The sequence below is a fragment of the Spermophilus citellus genome, assembly GCF_964194105.1.
Source record: "Spermophilus citellus genome assembly, chromosome: 1".
Taxonomy (NCBI): Eukaryota; Metazoa; Chordata; class Mammalia; order Rodentia; family Sciuridae; genus Spermophilus; species Spermophilus citellus.
The window spans coordinates 29,177,593-29,196,192 of NC_138182.1; the positions used below are offsets into that span (position 1 = coordinate 29,177,593).

The 18,600-nt window shown below is 34.2% G+C and overlaps 1 protein-coding gene across 1 annotated transcript in view; it reads left to right on the forward strand.

Moving 5' to 3' along the window:
• Positions 1-18,600, forward strand: part of PDS5B (PDS5 cohesin associated factor B) — a 210,199-nt gene that overhangs the window by 144,752 nt on the left and 46,847 nt on the right. The window contains exons 20-21 of the mRNA XM_081276045.1: positions 11,523-11,646; positions 14,638-14,796. Of these exons, the coding sequence (XP_081132171.1) occupies positions 11,523-11,646; positions 14,638-14,796 (283 nt within the window). The remainder of the gene's footprint in view (positions 1-11,522; positions 11,647-14,637; positions 14,797-18,600) is intronic.

Here is an 18,600-nt window from a genome sequence, read left to right on the forward strand (position 1 = left end):
GGAAGAAATGGTGTTCAGAGGTGGAGGAGCTGTGTCAGTATTGCCCACCTGCCTGCAAGGTGTGATGGGCCTGAGAGCAGTAAAGTTATTACTCAGCCTAAAGAAGCTCTAATGTCTCTTTGGAGGAAGCCAGCTCTCAAAGTAGTCTGGGAAATGTGGATTTATATCTCCACAGAGTCTCAGAGCAGTTTATAAGGGGATAGATTTAAAGTTCAGAGACAGTGTGTAAATAACTGCTAGCTCAGGAATATTTATGGTATTGTTGAGTTTAACTCTAAATGTTCATCAGTATAAGATTGGTTATATTAGTTACATTAGTTTTGGTGTAGTTATATACTAAAGAGCTATTTGGCTGTCAAGCAGTATCTGACAATGAGAAGGTTAATGTTAAGCAAAATTCATCATAGAAAGGTCTATACAACATTGTTAGGTGAAAGATGTTTCTAAATTGTGTATTTTATGTTCTTATTTATTTAATAATATGTTTATGCATTAATAATATATCTAGAGAAATTTAAAAAGCATGTTCCAAAAAGTGTTGGATATTATTTCAGAATATTGGGATTTGGGGGGATTTTTCTTCATGCTTTTAATGTATTTTTCAGTTTTCTTTTTTGGAGTTTTCTACATGTATGATTATCATCAGGAAAATTTTTTTTTTAATTTGTGGAAAGAAAACTAATTAAGGAATAAGGAATTTCTTCTAATAGGAAAAAGAGAAGGTAGAGGTAGCTGCTTCATTTACTTTCCATTTACTTCTAAGGTCTGCTGAGTACTTCAGAATTCATGAAATTATTTTTTCTTCCTTATGTTCATTGTTTTGTTTTCTGTAAATGATTATGCAAAACACTGTACCCAGTTAGAGTTTCACATAATCAACTTAAAAAATCCCAGATACAGTTGTTTATTACTTGTGTGATCTTATGATTTTTTTTCTTTGTTACTGAGAAAAGGTATTGATGTTTATATTATTGAATTAGATTCATCTCGGGTCTTATCTGGAGAATTTGGTTGACTAAATTAACCACAGAACAATAATGTTTAATGTCTGGAATGTTTATGGTATTGTTTGGTTACTAAGTATCAACAGATACAAATATCTATTGATACTTGGTAACCAGTGGTGATATTCTCATTGTCTTACTCTCTTCACTAAATAGTTGAATATTTTCATAAAAAGGAACTCCTAATCTATGTTTTGATTTTCAGTGTTGCATTTGTTTAGGAAAGGCAGGGTAAATATTTTAGTCTTTTATTTTATTTAATAGTGTTAAAAAACTAATGTTCTCCAAAGATGACCAGAGTGTTGGTTTTTAAAGAATGTGTCATTTTAAACTCATGAATTTACAGATAACTTGTGTTTAAGTCAGTTTCAATGAACACGTTGATTGATGCCCACATTGTTCTAGTCATAACCCTGGGAGTTTATTCAAGTTGGCCCTGGGTCCCTTTGAACAATCCAGTAGTCTTTATAATTTCTTTATGTCTCTTCTAATCTCTTTACTGTTTGGTATGACAGGGTATTCCAGGCCTATGTAGTACATGTCCAGCCTGAACCTATAATTGGCTATTTTCCCAAGGAGCCCAGGTTCCTTTTCATGGAAATAGCTTTAAGAAATCAGAAAGTGAGTCCTGTGGGCACTAATTGCTAATATGTATGACATGGTTCTGGGAAAATTCATAAGACATAGTTCGTAAAATTTTTTGAAAGGTAAAATGCACTGGGTGTTTATCCTGATTCTTGTATTTCAAATTTAACACTATAGGCTTTCTACTGAACCTCATCAATTTTGTTTGTTTTTCTTTTTCCTGTGTGAAGATGGCATAGGATAAAACTGTTATATACTAACTCTTGCTTTATCCCATATTCTATTCATACCAGTCTCAGTATAGCAATAGCACCACCAATTTAATCCCTAAAAATGTTTGTTTACTTGTTAGGTAGTTCTCTTTGTATGTGGGGTATATCACATCTGTAGTTAAATTTCTTTCTGTGCTTTAAAGTTACTTGGAATAATACTTTTTTGGGTAGTTAAGCCATTACATGGATACTCATTGCATTCATATTTATTTATTTATTTATTTATTTTTGGGGTACCAGGGATTTAACCCAGGCCAAGCCACATTCCCAGCCCTTTTTTTAAATTTTAATTTTTTTTTAATTTTTTTTATTTATTTTATTTTTTTTTTATTTTTTTTTTTTTATTGGTTGTTCACAACATTACAAAGCTCTTGACATAACATACTTCATACATTGGACTGAAGTGGGTTATGAACCCCCAATTTTACCCCAAATGCAGATTGCAGAGTCACATGGGTTACACTTCCACAATTTTACATAATGTCCTATTGGTCATTGTTGTATTCTGCTACCTTTCCTATCCCCTACTATCCCCCCTCCCCTCCCCTCCCAACTTCTCTCTCTACCCCATCTACTGTAATTCATTTCTCTCCTTGTTTATTTTCCCATTCCCTCACAACCTCTTGTATGTAATTTTGTATAGCAATGAGGGTCTCCCTTCATTTCCATGCAATTTCCCTTTTCTCACCCTTTCCCTCCCATCTCATGTCTCTGTTTAATGTTAATCTTTTCTTCCTACTCTTCCTCCCTGCTCTGTTCATAGTTGCTCTCATTATATCAAAGAAGACATTTGGTATTTGTTTTTTAGGGATTGGCTAGCTTCACTAAGCATAATCTGCTCTAGTGCCATCCATTTCCCTGCAAATTCTATGATTTTGTCATTTTTTATTGCTGCATAGTACTCCATTGTGTATAGAAGCCACATTTTTTTTATCCATTCATCTACTGAGGGGCATCTGGGTTGGTTCCACAGTCTAGCAATTGTGAATTGTGCTGCTATGAACATCGATGTGGCAGTATCCTTGTAGCATGCTCTTTTAAGGTCTTCAGGGAATAGTCCAAGAAGGGCAATAGCAGGGTCAAATGGTGGTTCCATTCCCATCTTTCCCAGGAATCTCCAAACTGCTTTCCAAATTGGCCGCACCAATTTGCAGTCCCACCAGCAATGTACAAGTGTACCCTTTTCTCCACAACCTCTCCAGCACTTGTTGTTGTTTGACTTCATAGTGGCTGCCAATCTTACTGGAGTGAAATGGTATCTTAGGGTGGTTTTGATTTGCATTTCTCTGACTGCTAGAGATGGTGAGCATTTTTTCATGTACTTATTGATTGATTGTATATCCTCCTCTGAGAAGTGTCTGTTCAGGTCCTTGGCCCATTTGTTGATTGGGTTATTTGTTATCTTATTGTCTAATTTTTTGAGTTCTTTGTATACTCTGGATATTAGGGCTCTATCTGAAGTGTGAGGAGTAAAAATTTGTTCCCAGGATGTAGGCTCCCTGTTTACCTCTCTTATTGTTTCTCTTGCTGAGAAAAAAACTTTTAAGTTTAATTAAGTCCCATTTGTTGATTCTTGTTGTTAACTCTTGTGCTATGGGTGTCCTATTGAGGAATTTGGAGCCCGACCCCACAATTTGTAGATCGGATCCAACTTTGTCTTCTATCAGACGCAGAGTCTCTGGTTTGATATCAAGTTCCTTGATCCATTTTGAGTTAACTTTTGTGCATGGCGAGAGAAAGGGGTTCAGTTTCATTTTGTTGCATATGGATTTCCAGTTTTCCCAACACCATTTGTTGAAGATGCTATCCTTCCTCCATTGCATGCTTTTAGCCCCTTTATCAAATATAAGATAGTTGTAACTTTGTGGATTAGTCTCTGTGTCCTCTATTCTATACCATTGGTCCACCCGCCTGTTTTGGTACCAGTACCATGCTGTTTTTGTCACTATTGCTTTGTAATATAGTTTGAAATCTGGTATTGCTATACCTCCTGATTCACACTTCCTGTTTAGAATTGCTTTTGCTATTCTGGGTCTTTTATTTTTCCATATGAATTTCATGATTGCTTTGTCAATTTCTACAAGATATGCCGTTGGGATTTTGATTGGCATTGCATTAAACCTATAGAGAACTTTTGGTAATATCGCCATTTTGATGATGTTAGTTCTGCCTATCCATGAACAGGGTATGTTTTTCCATCTTCTAAGATCTTCATCAACTTCTCTCTTTAGGGTTCTGTAGTTTTCATTATATAAATCTTTCACCTCTTTTGTTAGGTTAATTCCCAAGTATTTTATTTTTTTTGAGGATATCGTGAATGGAGTGTTTTTCCTCATTTCCGTTTCCGAAGTTTTGTCGCTGATATACAGAAATGCCTTTGATTTATGCGTGTTGATTTTATATCCTGCCACTTTGCTGAATTCATTTATTAGTTCTAGTAGTTTCTTTGTAGACCCTTTTGGGTCTTCTAGGTATAGAATCATGTCATCTGCAAATAGTGATAATTTAAGTTCTTCTTTTCCTATTTTTATGCCTTTAATTTCTTTCGTCTGTCTAATTGCTCTGGCCAGTGTTTCGAGAACTATATTGAATAGAAGTGGAGATAGAGGGCATCCCTGTCTTGTTCCGGATTTTAGAGGGAATGCCTTCAACTTTTGTCCATTCAGAATGATGCTAGCCTGAGGCTTAGCATATATAGCTTTTACAATGTCAAGGTAGGTTCCTGTTATCCCTAATTTTTCTAATGTTTTGAACATAAAGGGATGCTGTACTTTGTCAAATGCTTTCTCTGCATCTATCGAGATGATCATATGGTTCTTATCTTTAAGTCTATTGATGTGGTGAATAACATTTATTGATTTCCGTATGTTGAACCATCCTTGCATCCCAGGGATGAATCCTACTTGGTCATGGTGCACAATTTTTTTGATGTGTTTTTGTAATCGATTTGCCAGAATTTTATTGAGGATTTTTGCATCTAGGTTCATTAGAGATATTGGTCTGTAGTTATCTTTCTTTGAGGCGTCTTTGTCTGGTTTCGGAATCAGGGTGATGTTGGCCTCATAGAATGAATTTGGAAGAGCTCCCTCTTTTTCTATTTCCTGAAATAACTTGAAAAGTATTGGTTTTAATTCTTCTTTAAAGGTTTTGTAAAACTCCGCTGTATATCCATCCGGTCCTGGGCTTTTCTTGGTTGGTAGTCTTTTGATGGCTTCTTCAATTTCATCCATTGATATTGGTCTATTCAAATTGTGTGTATCCTCCTGACTCAGTCTGGGCAAATCATATGACTTAAGAAATTTATCGATGTCTTCACTATCTTCTATTTTGTTGGAATATAGGTTTTCAAAATAATTTCTAATTGTCTTCTATATTTCTGTAGGATCTGGTGTAATATTGCCTTTTTCATCCCGTATGTTAGTAATTTGAGTTCTCTCTCTTCTTCTCTTCGTTAGCATGGCTAAAGGTCTGTTGATCTTATTTATTTTTTCGAAGAACCAACTTTTAGTTTTGTTAATTTTTTCAATAGTTTCTTTTGTTTCAGTTTCATTGATTTCCGCTCTAATTTTAATTATTTCTAGTCTTCTGCTACATTTGCTGTTGTTTTGCTCTTCCTTTTCTAGGGCTTTGAGGTGAAGTGTGAGCTCATTTATTTGTTGGTTTTTTCTTTTTTTGAGGGATGACCACCAGGCGATGAATTTTCCTCTTAAAACTGCTTTCATTGTGTCCCATAGATTCCGATATGTTGTGTCTGTATTTTCATTTATCTCTAAGAATTTTTTAATTTCCTCCTTTATGTCTTCTGTAACCCATTGATCATTCAGTAACATATTGTTCATTTTCCATGTGATGTAGGATTTTTCCTTCCTTCTTTTATCATTGATTTCCAGTTTCATTCCATTATGATCAGATAAAATGCATGGTATTATCTCCACCCCTTTATATTTACTGAGGGTTGCCCTATGGCATAATATATGGTCTATTTTTGAGAAGGATCCATGTGCTGCTGAGAAAAAGGTATATCCATTTGATGATGGTTGATATATTCTATATATGTCAGTTAAGTCTAGGTTGTTGATTGTGATATTGAGTTCTATAGTTTCTTTGTTCAATTTTTGTTTGGAGGATCTGTCCAACGGTGAAAGAGGAGTGTTGAAGTCACCCATAATTATTGTGTTGTGGTCTATTTGATTCTTGAACTTGAGGAGAGTTTGTTTTATGAATGTCGCAGCACCATTGTTTGGTGCATAAATATTGATAATTGTTATGTCTTGTTGGTGAATGGATCCTTTTAACAGTATATAATGACCTTCTTTATCCCTTTTGATTAACTTAGTCTTGAAGTCGATTTTATTCGATATGAGGATGGCCACTCCTGCTTGCTTACGAGAACTGTGTGCGTGGTATATTTTTTCCCATCCTTTCACCTTCAGCCTGTGTATGTCTTTTCCAATCAGATGTGTCTCCTGGAGGCAGCATATTGTTGGATTTGTCTTTTTAATCCATGATACCAGCCTATGTCGCTTTATTGGAGAGTTTAGGCCGTTAACATTCAGAGTTACTATTGATATATGGTTTGAACTTCCATCCATGTTTGAATGCTTATCCTTTTTTTTTTTTTTTTTTAAATATTTAGTTTGTTTCTCCGTGATTATCTTTCCCCTCGCCCTCTGTCTTTACTGAGGCACTTCCCACTGATGGTTTTGGTTATTGTTTTTCATTTCTTCCTCGTGTAGTGTTTTGCTCAAAATGCTTTGCAATGCAGGTTTTCTGGCTGCAAATTCTTTTAACTTTTGTTTATCATGAAAGATCTTTATTTCGTTGTCATACCTGAAGCTTAATTTTGCTGGATATAGAATTCTTGGTTGGCATCCATTGTCTTTCAGTGTTTGAAATACATTGTTCCATGACCTTCTTGCTTTCAGTGTCTGTGATGAAAAGTCCGTTGTTAACCGTATTGGTTTACCCCTAAATGTAATCTGTCTCCTTTCTCTTGTAGCTTTTAATATTTTCTCTTTGTTCTGTATATTGGATATCTTCATAACAATGTGTCTTGGCGTTGGTCTACTGTGATTTTGTGTGCTCGGTGTCCTGTATGCATCTTCAATTTGTATATCTGTTTCCTTTTTTATTTCTGGAAAGTTTTCTGTATTTATTTCATTCAGCAGGTTTCTCATTCCCTTGGTGTGAATCTCTGTACCTTCCTCTATCCCGATGACTCGTAAGTTTGGTTTCTTTATGTTATCGCATAACTCTTGGATGATTTTCTCGTGATTTTTTACCAGCCTTTCTGAGTTGGCTAGACTCTTTTCAAGATGGTATATTTTGTCTTCATTATCTGACGTTCTGGTTTCTACTTGTTCCACTCTGTTAGTGATACTCTCAATTGAGTTTTTAATTTGGTTTATCGTTTCCTTCATTTCTAGAATTATTGTTTGATTATTTTTTATAATCTCTATCTCCTGATAAAGATGCTTAACTTCTTCTTTTATCTGTTTATGTAACTCATTCTCAATGTGTTCTTTCGCTGCTTGAATTTGCTGTCTTGTATCCTCTTTGAGGTTCCATTCCATCTGTCTAAGGTGTTCCTTGAGGTCTTTATATGACCATTTTTCTGATGACTCTAGGTCCTCCTGAATATTTAGGCTGTCCTGCATTGCTTGTACTCCTCTTCTTCCTTGCTTCTTGAAGCTGCTCATGTTGCTTCTTGTTCTGGTTGACTGCTGGGTTACTGTTTATTCCTATAAATTTATTTGATGCATATCCAGCTTCCGGGGAGGCTCGCGCACTCGGGGTGGATGACAGGGCAACTGGGGACGGGCAGAGCCTCCGAGGCCTGCCAGGCGGAATAACCTTAAATTTTAATTTTGAGTTGGGGTTTTGCTAAGTTGGTGAGGCTGGTTTGAACTTGTAATCCTCTTGCCTCAGCCCCTGATTCCTTGGAATTACAGATGTGTACCACTGCACCTGGCTCATTTTATTTTTTAAGATGTTGCTCTTTTAAATTTTAACTTTATTTTTATATTATGTGAAGTAATTCAGTGTTGATAAAAATCTAAAAGAAGCAAAATGTAGTCTAGGAAGTCTACTGTCCCTTACCTTTCCATTCTATTTCTTTCCTATAGATGAAAATATGTATTCACATACCCCTTTTGATGAATAAATTATAACATACACCATACACAGTTCTACCTTTCTTTTCTTTAGTTACATATACTGGAGGTGGTTCCATATTTAAATATAGAGATCCTCATTTGTTTTGTGGATATATATTTATTTAACCATTTTCTTATTTGTGGACATTTGGATTGTTTCAGGTATTATAAATAATCCTATAATGTTCCTTTTGCATACATCTTTTGTTGTTTTTGACAGTTATCTTTGAGAGTGGTTGCAAAAAGTCAAAGAGTAAAATGCGTATATGATTATGCTAGATATTACTATATTCCCATTCATAGTGATTATATATTGTACATCTTCACTAGCACTGTGCCTGATTCTCAACATACTATTGTTATGAAATGTATCTCTCTTTAACTTTGGTCATCTTCCTTATTCTGCTAATCTTTGAGAATAGTATAGCCATTGCTACTTTCTTTTGTATTAGTGTTTGTTATGGCATATTATTTTCTATTTTTTAAAAACTCTTTTAGTTCTTCCTGGGACTTGATATTTAAATTGGGTGGGGTTCTTACAAATATCTTAATTGGGGCTTTGCTGTTGTTGTTGTTACTTATGTTTCTTTGTTATTAACTTGGTTGTTTTTGGTCCAGTTTGACAATAGTCTTTCAGTTAGACTGTTCAGACCATTTGCATTTAATATAATTATTGATATGGTCAGTTTTGAGACAGGGTCTTGCTAAGTTGCCTAGAGCCTCAGTAATTTACTGAGGAAGGCTTTGCATTTTCCATCCTTCTGCCTTGGATTCCTGAGTTGCTGGGATTACAGGTGTGAGCCGCCAAACCTGACCTTATTTAATTTTTATTGTTTCTGTTGCTACGTCCTTAATTCACATATCTTTTCTTCTGCAGCATATAATTTGCTTTTAATCCCATCCATGTATTTTTCATTTAAAATATTGTGTTTTTTATGTTTATTTTTAATTCCATTTTGGTCTCATATTTTATTTCTATCCTTATTTCTATCTTGGGCATATGGAACATATTTCTTTGAACGTATTTATATGTCTTAATGTCTTTGTAATTCCATATTTGTGTCACTTCTAAGTCTGTTTCTGTTGATTAATTTTCCTCTTGGTTATTCGTGTTCTTTATGCTGTTGGTGGTAGAGATGAGTTACCAGAACTGACTGTGTTGAGGAAAATTTTCTTTTTTTTTAATTACTTTTTACAGATTATAATTATTAACATGTTATATCTAAACTAATGGGATTCACTGTAATATTTTCATACATATACATACTGTGCATTGATTATTTTTACCCACCATTCTGATGTCTATCTCTGTTCCCATTCCTCTTCCTGGGGGGCTAAGAGTTCTTTTTCAGCTTTCAAGTCTCTTTGGGATAGGGGAGATTTTCTGTCCTACTGCATTCCTACATTATTTTCTTTGTCTTGGGTAACTTTTTCTCATATATATCATGGATCATTTTCCAGCCAAAAATTGGGCATACCCCTCTGTGGATTCCTAGTACTCACACTGTCTTCTTTTGTAGCTTCCTGTTCTTTGATAGTTTACCCTTGAAGTCAGAGCTGCCGCCTTCTACCTGAATTTCAATCTCTTTCTCAATTCCGTCTTTATTTGAGTTACTCCTTTAAAAAAAAATTATTGTTGTTATTATTTCGATACAGAGGGTTGAACTGAGGGGCACTTTACCACTATGCTATACCTCCAGCTCTTTATATTTTTCATTTTTTTTTTTGAATTTTAATATTTATTTTTTAGTTTTCGGTGGACACAATGTCTTTGTTCGTATGTGGTGCTGAGGATCGAACCCGGGCAGCACGCATGCCAGGCGAGCGCGCTACCGCTTGAGCCACATCCCCAGCCCTATATTTTCATTTTAAGACTGGTTCTACTGGGTTACAGAGATTGCCTTCAACTTGCCTTCCTCCTGCCTCAGCCTCCTGAGTAGCTAGGATTATACATGTGGGCCACTGTGCCTGGCTTTGGTTACTTCTTGTACTGTGGCTTGGGAATTGTCTCCGCGGATTAAGCTGGGGAAGATGTAATAATTGTTTGCCATCTTTTAAGACCTGTTGCCTGTTGTCTAGTGCCTGAAACCTTTAACATATTTAGTTTGTTTTCTGGCTAAGTCAAGGGAATAAATCCAGTTTCATTTACATCATCTGCAGCAGACATTCTCTTGGTGTACTTTTAATTTCCTTGCTTATTTTTGATTAGAGTGAAAGTAAACATTTTTTTCATATATTTCAAGGTAATATTGTCTTTCTTTAACACATTTTTTTTTGAATTTTGTTTTAGTTGTAGATGGACCCAGTACATTTATTTTATTTACTTATTTTATGTGGTCCTGAGGACTGAACCCAGTGTCTCACACATGCCAGTCAGGTGCTCTACCACTGAGCCACAGCTCCCAGCCCTAATAATATTGTCTTTTGATGATCTTTGTACCTTTTCATGTCCAGCCCATTTTTCTATGGTATTATTGGTCTTTTCATTTTCTATTTTTGGACGGCTTTTTATGTTACGGATAGCAATTCTTTTTCCATATAATATGAAATCTTAATGTTCCTGTTCAGTTTTTTGTTTGCCTTTTAATTGTACTTTGTATTGGTATCTTGTGAGACTCTACTCTTTAACTGTGATGAGTTATTGTATCTCTGAATTCTTCATATTGGTTTGGTATTGGGCAGTGAGAAAGATTGCTTTTACCATGTGATGTTTGAATAATAGTTAAGAGCACCGTCTTTATTCAATCTTCATTGTAAGGTTTTGAGTGGTAGAATGATGTGATACATGGGTGTTCTTCCAGGTAGCTACATGACTTCGCTCCTCATCTCCCTTAGAATTCTGCTCAAGCATTACTTTATCAGAAGGGGCCTGTATTTAAAATTCTCTTTTACACTCCCCTCTTCACTTTTATCTTTCTCTCCTTTTCTTTTTTCCCCCTGTACAGTAGTTATCACAATTTGATATAACACATTTATGTTATCATTTGTCTTGTTTCTAAGATGCTTGTAGCCTGAAGGCAAGGATTTGGGGCCCTTACTAGTGCTCAACTCATAATACTGCTTAATGAGTATTGGTTAATCTGATTTCCCTTTGTGTAGGTTGTTCTGGCACAAAGAAAAAGATGAATAGGAAGAGGCAGACTTCAGAAAGAACACAACCTCCCATCACAGTGGTCTAGTTGTAAGGTGGCAGAAACTTTGTTAGAGTGATAGCAGTGAGAATAAAGAGAAAGGCATCATGGGAATGCCATTAGAAAGGAGTGGATTATCAGTCTTATTTGTACTTGTAATTATCGAATAAAAATTTTAAAACAAAATACTTGTATTTGGTTTATATTGGTAATATAGACATTTGTAAGGCAAAATTATAGGCCATTGAAAGTGAGTCTGAGTAGATCTGAGTGATTAGTTTTTGGTCTCACAAAGCTTAAACAAATATTAAAGTATCTGACATAAATCATACTAGTTTTTCTGGTTTATTGTTTTTCTTTGATTTTTATTTTTAGAGCATTGCTTCCTGTTTTACATCACAAATCTAAAAAAGGACCCCCTCGTCAAGCCAAATATGCCATTCATTGTATCCATGCGATATTTTCTAGTAAAGAGACCCAGTTTGCACAGATATTTGAGGTAATGAGAATTTTTTTATTTCATACATCATTGCTAAAAAGGAAATATTGATGACTTTTGCAGAATGTTTACATTATTTTGTACATTTTCAGAATTTAAATGAGGGAAAAATCAACATTGATAAATGATTAAAACATGAAAATTTCTGATTATTCAAATGTTTAACACTGATTCAGATTCAGAAATCAAATTATATAATACTTTTTGACATTGCTTTATATATTTGCATTTGGAGACTTATTATTGGGTAATTACATATCAAATTATAGTTACTGATAGTAGGTAACAGATGAGTATTCTGTCAGTTTACAGGTTTAAAAATTTGAATTCTGTTTGAGGTACTGAGGGTATAGGGTTTGGAAATCAATATTAATTGGTATTTAAAGTAAGTAAGTTTATACTTTTATGACTAACCGAAGTATGTTTCAGATATAAAGTGTGTCTTTTCAGTATACATTTGTATTATTTTCTACACACTTTAAATTACTTGCACCTAAATATTTATTGCAGTCTTTTATAACCAAGGACTGTCTTTGAAACTTGTTATTGCAAATAAAAGTTATAAAAATCTGTAAAATCCTAATTTATAATTTAGGAACTTTCAGTGAAGTCAAAACAATTTGGAAAACATGCCAATGGTATCTACTATAGATACTTGTAATCTCTTATTAAGTAGTTTTTATGCTAATTTTGTCATATTTTCATGTATTATGTTAAACTGTGAGAAGGAAGAAAAGTGCTCTCTTCATCTTCCAAACAACTTTTTATTTTTATGTTTTTTTTTTCTGTAGATTATAAATAATTTAATTTTTGTGCATTTGGATGTGGGTTTTTTTTCCTATAGTTTATTTTTGTGTATGAGAATGGCTTTAATAAATTCATATTGACCTGTGAGAAACTTGTTTTTCTTTTTCTTTCTTTTCTCTCCCTTTTTTTCCCTTTTTTAAAATTAGTTCTAATCAGTTATACATGACAGTAGAAAGTTCTTTGATTCATTATACACAAATGGAACAGAATTTTTCAGTTCTCTGGTTGTACATGAGTTACAGTATTCAAGCAGTCATACATGTACCTAGGGTAATGATATCCATCTCATTCCACCATCTTTCCTACTGCCTGCTTTTTCTTCTTTATCTCTTTTTTAATTTTTATAATTGGCTCTTGAACCCAGGGACACTTAACCACTGAGCCACACCTCCAAGCCATTTTTTTTTTTCTCTTTTTACAATTTTGAAAACAGGGTTTTGCCAAGTTGTTTAGAGCCTCACTTAATTGCTGGGGCTGGCCTGGAAATTGCATTCCTCCTGCCTCAGCCTCCAGAGTTGCTGGGATTACAGGTGTGTGCCGTTGCGCCTGGCTGCTTTTCTTGATTCATCTTTTTGTTTCATTGATGATGATGAGAGTAAGTTGTGCTTTTAGAGTACTTTTATTTTATTTTATTTTTTAATATTTTATCTGTTACTTAATTTCATCTTCACTAGAATCCCAACTGTATTCCTTTAACTGTAACGTTCAGGTTTTGGAGAAAATGTTTCCTAGATATCTCTGGCCTTTTTTGCGGTTGCTGTTATTTCAGGATCTGACTGTTAATTTTGCTTTTCCAGAAATGTTTTTATTAACGTAACTATAATATCAAACTCTTTATAATAAACTAATTGAAAAAATTATTTATGCTATCATAATTTTGTTGACAGTATGAACAACAAACTGGCACTTAGCTAGGTGTACTTTGTAAGTACTAAGGGAGTTTATCAAGTGGCATGAAGTAAACTCACTTAAATACATTTTGGACTAAATTAAGTCTATGTTGCCCTAATGTGTAGCAAAAAACCTCAGTTCTCTATTGCTTTTCAAGCTTGGAATTATTGGTGTTCAGTGTTAGGTAATAGGGCACAAATGTTTCAGTAAAACGCAGCATTAAAATTTATGATAGATAATGTATTCACTTGCTTTCAAATTAGAAGATGGAAAAAGAATATGCAGTAAAAAGTCCACTACCCTTCTGTTCCTACCCACTTATTTAGTTATTTTCCCATATGCAGCCATTGTTATCTGTTACTAATGTCCTTTTCTAGAGATATTTTGTTTATATTGGAGAAGGAATATACAAGTATATACACAAAATGCAATTTGGTCCCTGATTGTTTCGATTATTCCAGTGATAGCACTCTTCTGATTTTCCTAGTTTTATTAATAGTACCTTTTGGACATCATTCTATAAGAGTAAGTGAAAGTTTCTTCATTCTTTTGTTTAGACAAAATGCATATTAATGGTTAGATTTCTTTTCAGAAAAACAAAAATCATTTTGTTATGGTGTTTAATAAAGACACCCAAAATTCAATTGACTATGGACATGGTAAAGGCTTATGTCTTGCTACTGAAAAGTCCTTTGGACGTTTGGCCCGTTAATCAATAGCTTACGAACAGACTCTTTCTGAAATGTGGCTTCTCCTTAAGTCCCATCAAATGCTCGGAATTAAATCAGCCACTGAGTACAGATAGACCCTGTGGAAATGACATCCTGCTATGCCTGCCTTAGTGCAAATGTGGCATACCTCACTTTCATTTCTATTCCCTTGACCAGAACTCACTCATATGTTCTCACCTAACTACAGAGGAAGCTGCAAGGGGAATCATCTTATTGCCCAGGAAGTAGAAGCAAAGTGGACATTTGTGAGCCCTGACAGTCTCTAATATATTCATATAAATAACCATAAAATATATGCTACATAATAGGATTTTACAGGCTGAAATGTTTCTTTACCTACTTCTAAACTATGACTTGGGCAAAACTGAAAATGTTTAAACTTAATGTGTTCTAGACATAGATAATCCTATAGAAATCTAAACATAATCTTAAGTTACTACCTACACCAGGTATGTGCGTTGAAACTTTTGTAGTTTTTGAAATTCAAAGATGAAATATGTTAATTTTTATAATCTTTTTTATATAGAGAGAGTTGAATATATTTTCCTCCCTTCATTTTCAGCCTCTGCATAAGAGCCTAGATCCAAGCAACCTGGAACATCTTATAACACCATTGGTTACTATTGGTCATATTGCTCTTCTTGCACCTGATCAGTTTGCTGCTCCTTTGAAATCTTTGGTAGCTACTTTCATTGTGAAAGATCTTCTCATGAATGATCGGGTAATTTATATTTTTTAGATTTGTGTTCTTCATGATGTTATCTGCTAAAATTTTATGCAGCAGAGTAATAAACTGATGGTAATGACATTTCCATTTGGCTGCCTTTATTTTAGGCTTTTTAGTTTTTATTAACTGTGCTTTATCTCCATTATAAGTAAAATAACATTGAAGCAGCTCTTTAGTTGAGCATAGGCATATCACCTGAAATATATATGTGATAAATGTCACCTGATTCTATTCAGCTCTACAGGAGGTTAATTTTCATAAGGACATCTATTTTTAAAATGTACAGATTGACTAAACAGTTCACAGTTTGGTTGTCATGACTGTGGTTGTTCCTTTTCTTACATAAAGTTAAGAAAAAAAGAACCCTGGTAGAAAATTTTGGGAAAGAAAAGAAATAATGATTTTGTTTGTTTTTGGTTTGTGTTTATTTGGGGCTTGATGCCCTGTAGTCACATGAAATTTTATGCTTACGTGTATATATGTATATTTAGATGTGTATACACATATAAATGACTTGTAGATAGCTATTAGTTTTGTATCTTCTGTACCCTCAGCACTGTATTAGGGTCTCTAGAGGCTCAAAAGAAAAATGAACCTCTAAAAATACTTAAAATATGCATATTTTAAGTGCACATCTGCCACATGGTTATATACATCATTATTCTGATCATCCCTTTGATACATCTTGATACTTTTAAATTATTAAGTTTAATACCTTGATACTTTTAAGCTGAGAGGTTATGGAAAAATAGTTTACAGAGATAATAACTGTTGTTGTATATATTAGATTTCTGATGATTTGTGGCTGTGTAAATCTAGTGGTCTAAATCTCTGTGATTTGGAGGCCAAGGGCCTATTTTAATTTCCATAGTCTACCAGTTTCTTTGCCTGTATTCTTGACCTGTCCCTATCATTTCCCCTGTGGACAGTAGTGTGTGTTTTGGAGGAAGTGTATTTCCATCCTTTAGATCGTGTTTGCTAATCATGTGTTTAAAATTTTCTGTATCCTATATTCTTTTTCTTTTTTATGGTCCTGGAGATTGAACCTAGGGACTCACACGTTAGGCAGTCTCTTCCATTGAGCTACATCCCTAGTCCTTTTTAATTTATTTTGAGACAGGGTCTCACCAGTTGCCCAGGCTGGCATGGAACTTTGGATCCTCCTGCCTCAGCCTCCTAAGTAGTTGGTATTACAGGTGTGTGCCACTGTGCCCTGCCTGTTTTATTTTCCTTAATTAAAACGTTTAATTGAATTTATCAGAAAAGAACACATTTTATAATGGTGCTGCTTTTTAAATTACCACAAAGTTAACTTTGAACAAATAAGTTGCCCAGGTAATGAAATATATAAGTATATGACCAACACCCTAAAACTCTTTTTCTTCCCTTTCCTGTCATTACCTCGTTGAAGGTAATGATTTTCACAATCACTTTTACCTGTTTTTAAACTCTTAATAGATGAAACTGTCAGAATAATTTTTTGTATTTTTTTCCTTGCTGGGGATTGAACCCAGGACCTCAAACATGCTAGACAAGCCCTCTACCACTGAGTTACATCTGCAACTACACAGTAAATTCATTATCTGACTTCCTTCATATAATATTATATTCTTGAGATCAGTTCATATTATTGCACATAGAAGTTGGTTCATTTTCATTGCTGTATTGTATAGTATTGTTTGTACCATAATGTACCTGTTCTTTTGCCAGATATTTAGATGGTTTCCAGTGTTAAATGTTGAGGTTATTAATATTTGCTTAAGTATATTTTTGTGCCATGATGTGTGCATTTCTTTTAGGATGTGATTGCTGTGTCACAGGGTATTGTGTAAGTTCAGATTTAATAGCTTTTGCCAAACTGTTTTTCAAAATGTACCAATTTTTTTTTTATCTGTAATGAATGAAAGTTCTAGTTGTACCATTTTTCTTTTCTATTAGATGTCTCATACTATATCCATTTTATGAGCAAGTAATAGCATTTTATATATACGTATACACACACATGCACACACACAACTTATTTTCTTTATTTTTTCCATAATTTTTATTGGTGCATTATAATTATACATAATGGTAGGATTCATTGTTATATATTCATAAATGCACATAATATAGCAATATAAATTGGCCAATATTGTTCCCAACTATATCTTCTTTCTCTCCCCTCTTACTTCACCCTGGTCCCTTTCATCTACTTTGCTGCTCTCCCTTTCATTTACATGAAATTTCCCCCTATTTTTTCTTTTCCTTTATGCTTTCTAGTTTCCACATAACAAAATGTACAACCCTTGACTTTCTAAGTTTGGTTTATTTTGCTTAACATAACCTTCCGTCCTGTAGATGACATAATTTCATTTTTATGGCTGAATAAAACTCCATTGTGTATATATGTCAATTTTTTTAATCCATTCATACATTGATAATACATGTAGGCCAGTTCTGTAGTTCGACAATTGTAAATTTTGCTGCTTTAAACATGGGTATGCAGGTGCTATAATATGATAACTTTTAATTCTTGAGAATAAATACTGAGAAGAGTGGTATACCTGGGTCAAATGGTGATTCCTTTCTTACTCTTTTGAGGTACTTCTATACTGATGTTGTTGTACTAATTTAAAAACCCACCAACAGTGTAAAATGGTTCCTTTCTTTCTATATCTCTCCAGCATTTATTGTTGTTTGTAATCTTGATAGCTGCCATTCTACTGGAGTGACCTGAAATCTTAGTGTAGTTTTGATTTGCATTTTCCTAATTGCTAAAGATGCTGAACATTTTTCATGTGTGTGTTGGTCTTTTTTGTTTGTTTATATTTTGTGGTACTAGGGATTAAACCTAGTGGTGATTTACTGCTGTGTCACATTGCCAGTCCTTTTTATTTATTTAGCAACTTAGGAACTCACTAAGTTGCTGAAGTTGTCCTCAAACTTTTGATCCTCCTGCCTCAGCTTCCTGAGTTTCTAGAACTACAGATATGCATGGCACTGCCCAACTGTTTTTTCTTTTGAGAAGTGTGTGTAGTTCATTTGCCCATTTATTAATTGGGTTATTTGGTTTTTTTTAATGTTAAATTTTTGATATTTTAAAATTTGATATTTTGGATATTTATCCTCTGTTAGAAGAGTAGCTGTCAAAGATTTTCTCCCATTCTGGAGATTTTTCTCTTCACGCTCTTGTTTCTTTCGCTGTGCAGAAGCTTTTAAATTTGATACCATCAAGTTTATTAACTCTTGATGATATTTCCTGAATTTTAGGAGTCCTATTGAGGAAGTTGTTGCCTGCACCTATATGTTGGAATGTTGATCCTATGTTTTCTTAATAGGAGTTGGATAGTTTCTGATCTTTTCCTGGGTTTTTGATCCATTGAGTTGACTTTGGTGGTGGGTAAGAGATAAGGATCTAGTCTCCTTATTCTACATATGGATAACCAGTTTTCCCAGCACCATTTGTTTAAAAAGGCTGACTTTCCTCCTGTGTTTTTTAGCACCTTTGTCAAGGATCAGATGACTGTATTTATATGGTTTTGTCAGTGTGTCTTTTGTTGATCAGTTTTTATGTCAGTATCATGCAATTCTTGTTACTATAGCTCTGTAGTATAAATTTAAGTCAGGTATTGTGATGCATCCATTTTGCTTTTTGGGCTTAGGATTGTTTTGGCTATTCTGTGTCTTTTATTCTTCCAAATGAAATTTATTTTTCTTCTTCCTTCTTTCCTTTCTTCCCTTCCCTTTCCTTTTTGGTACCAGGGATTTAACTTAGTGACACTTGACCATTGAGCCACATCTCCAGCCCTATTTTGT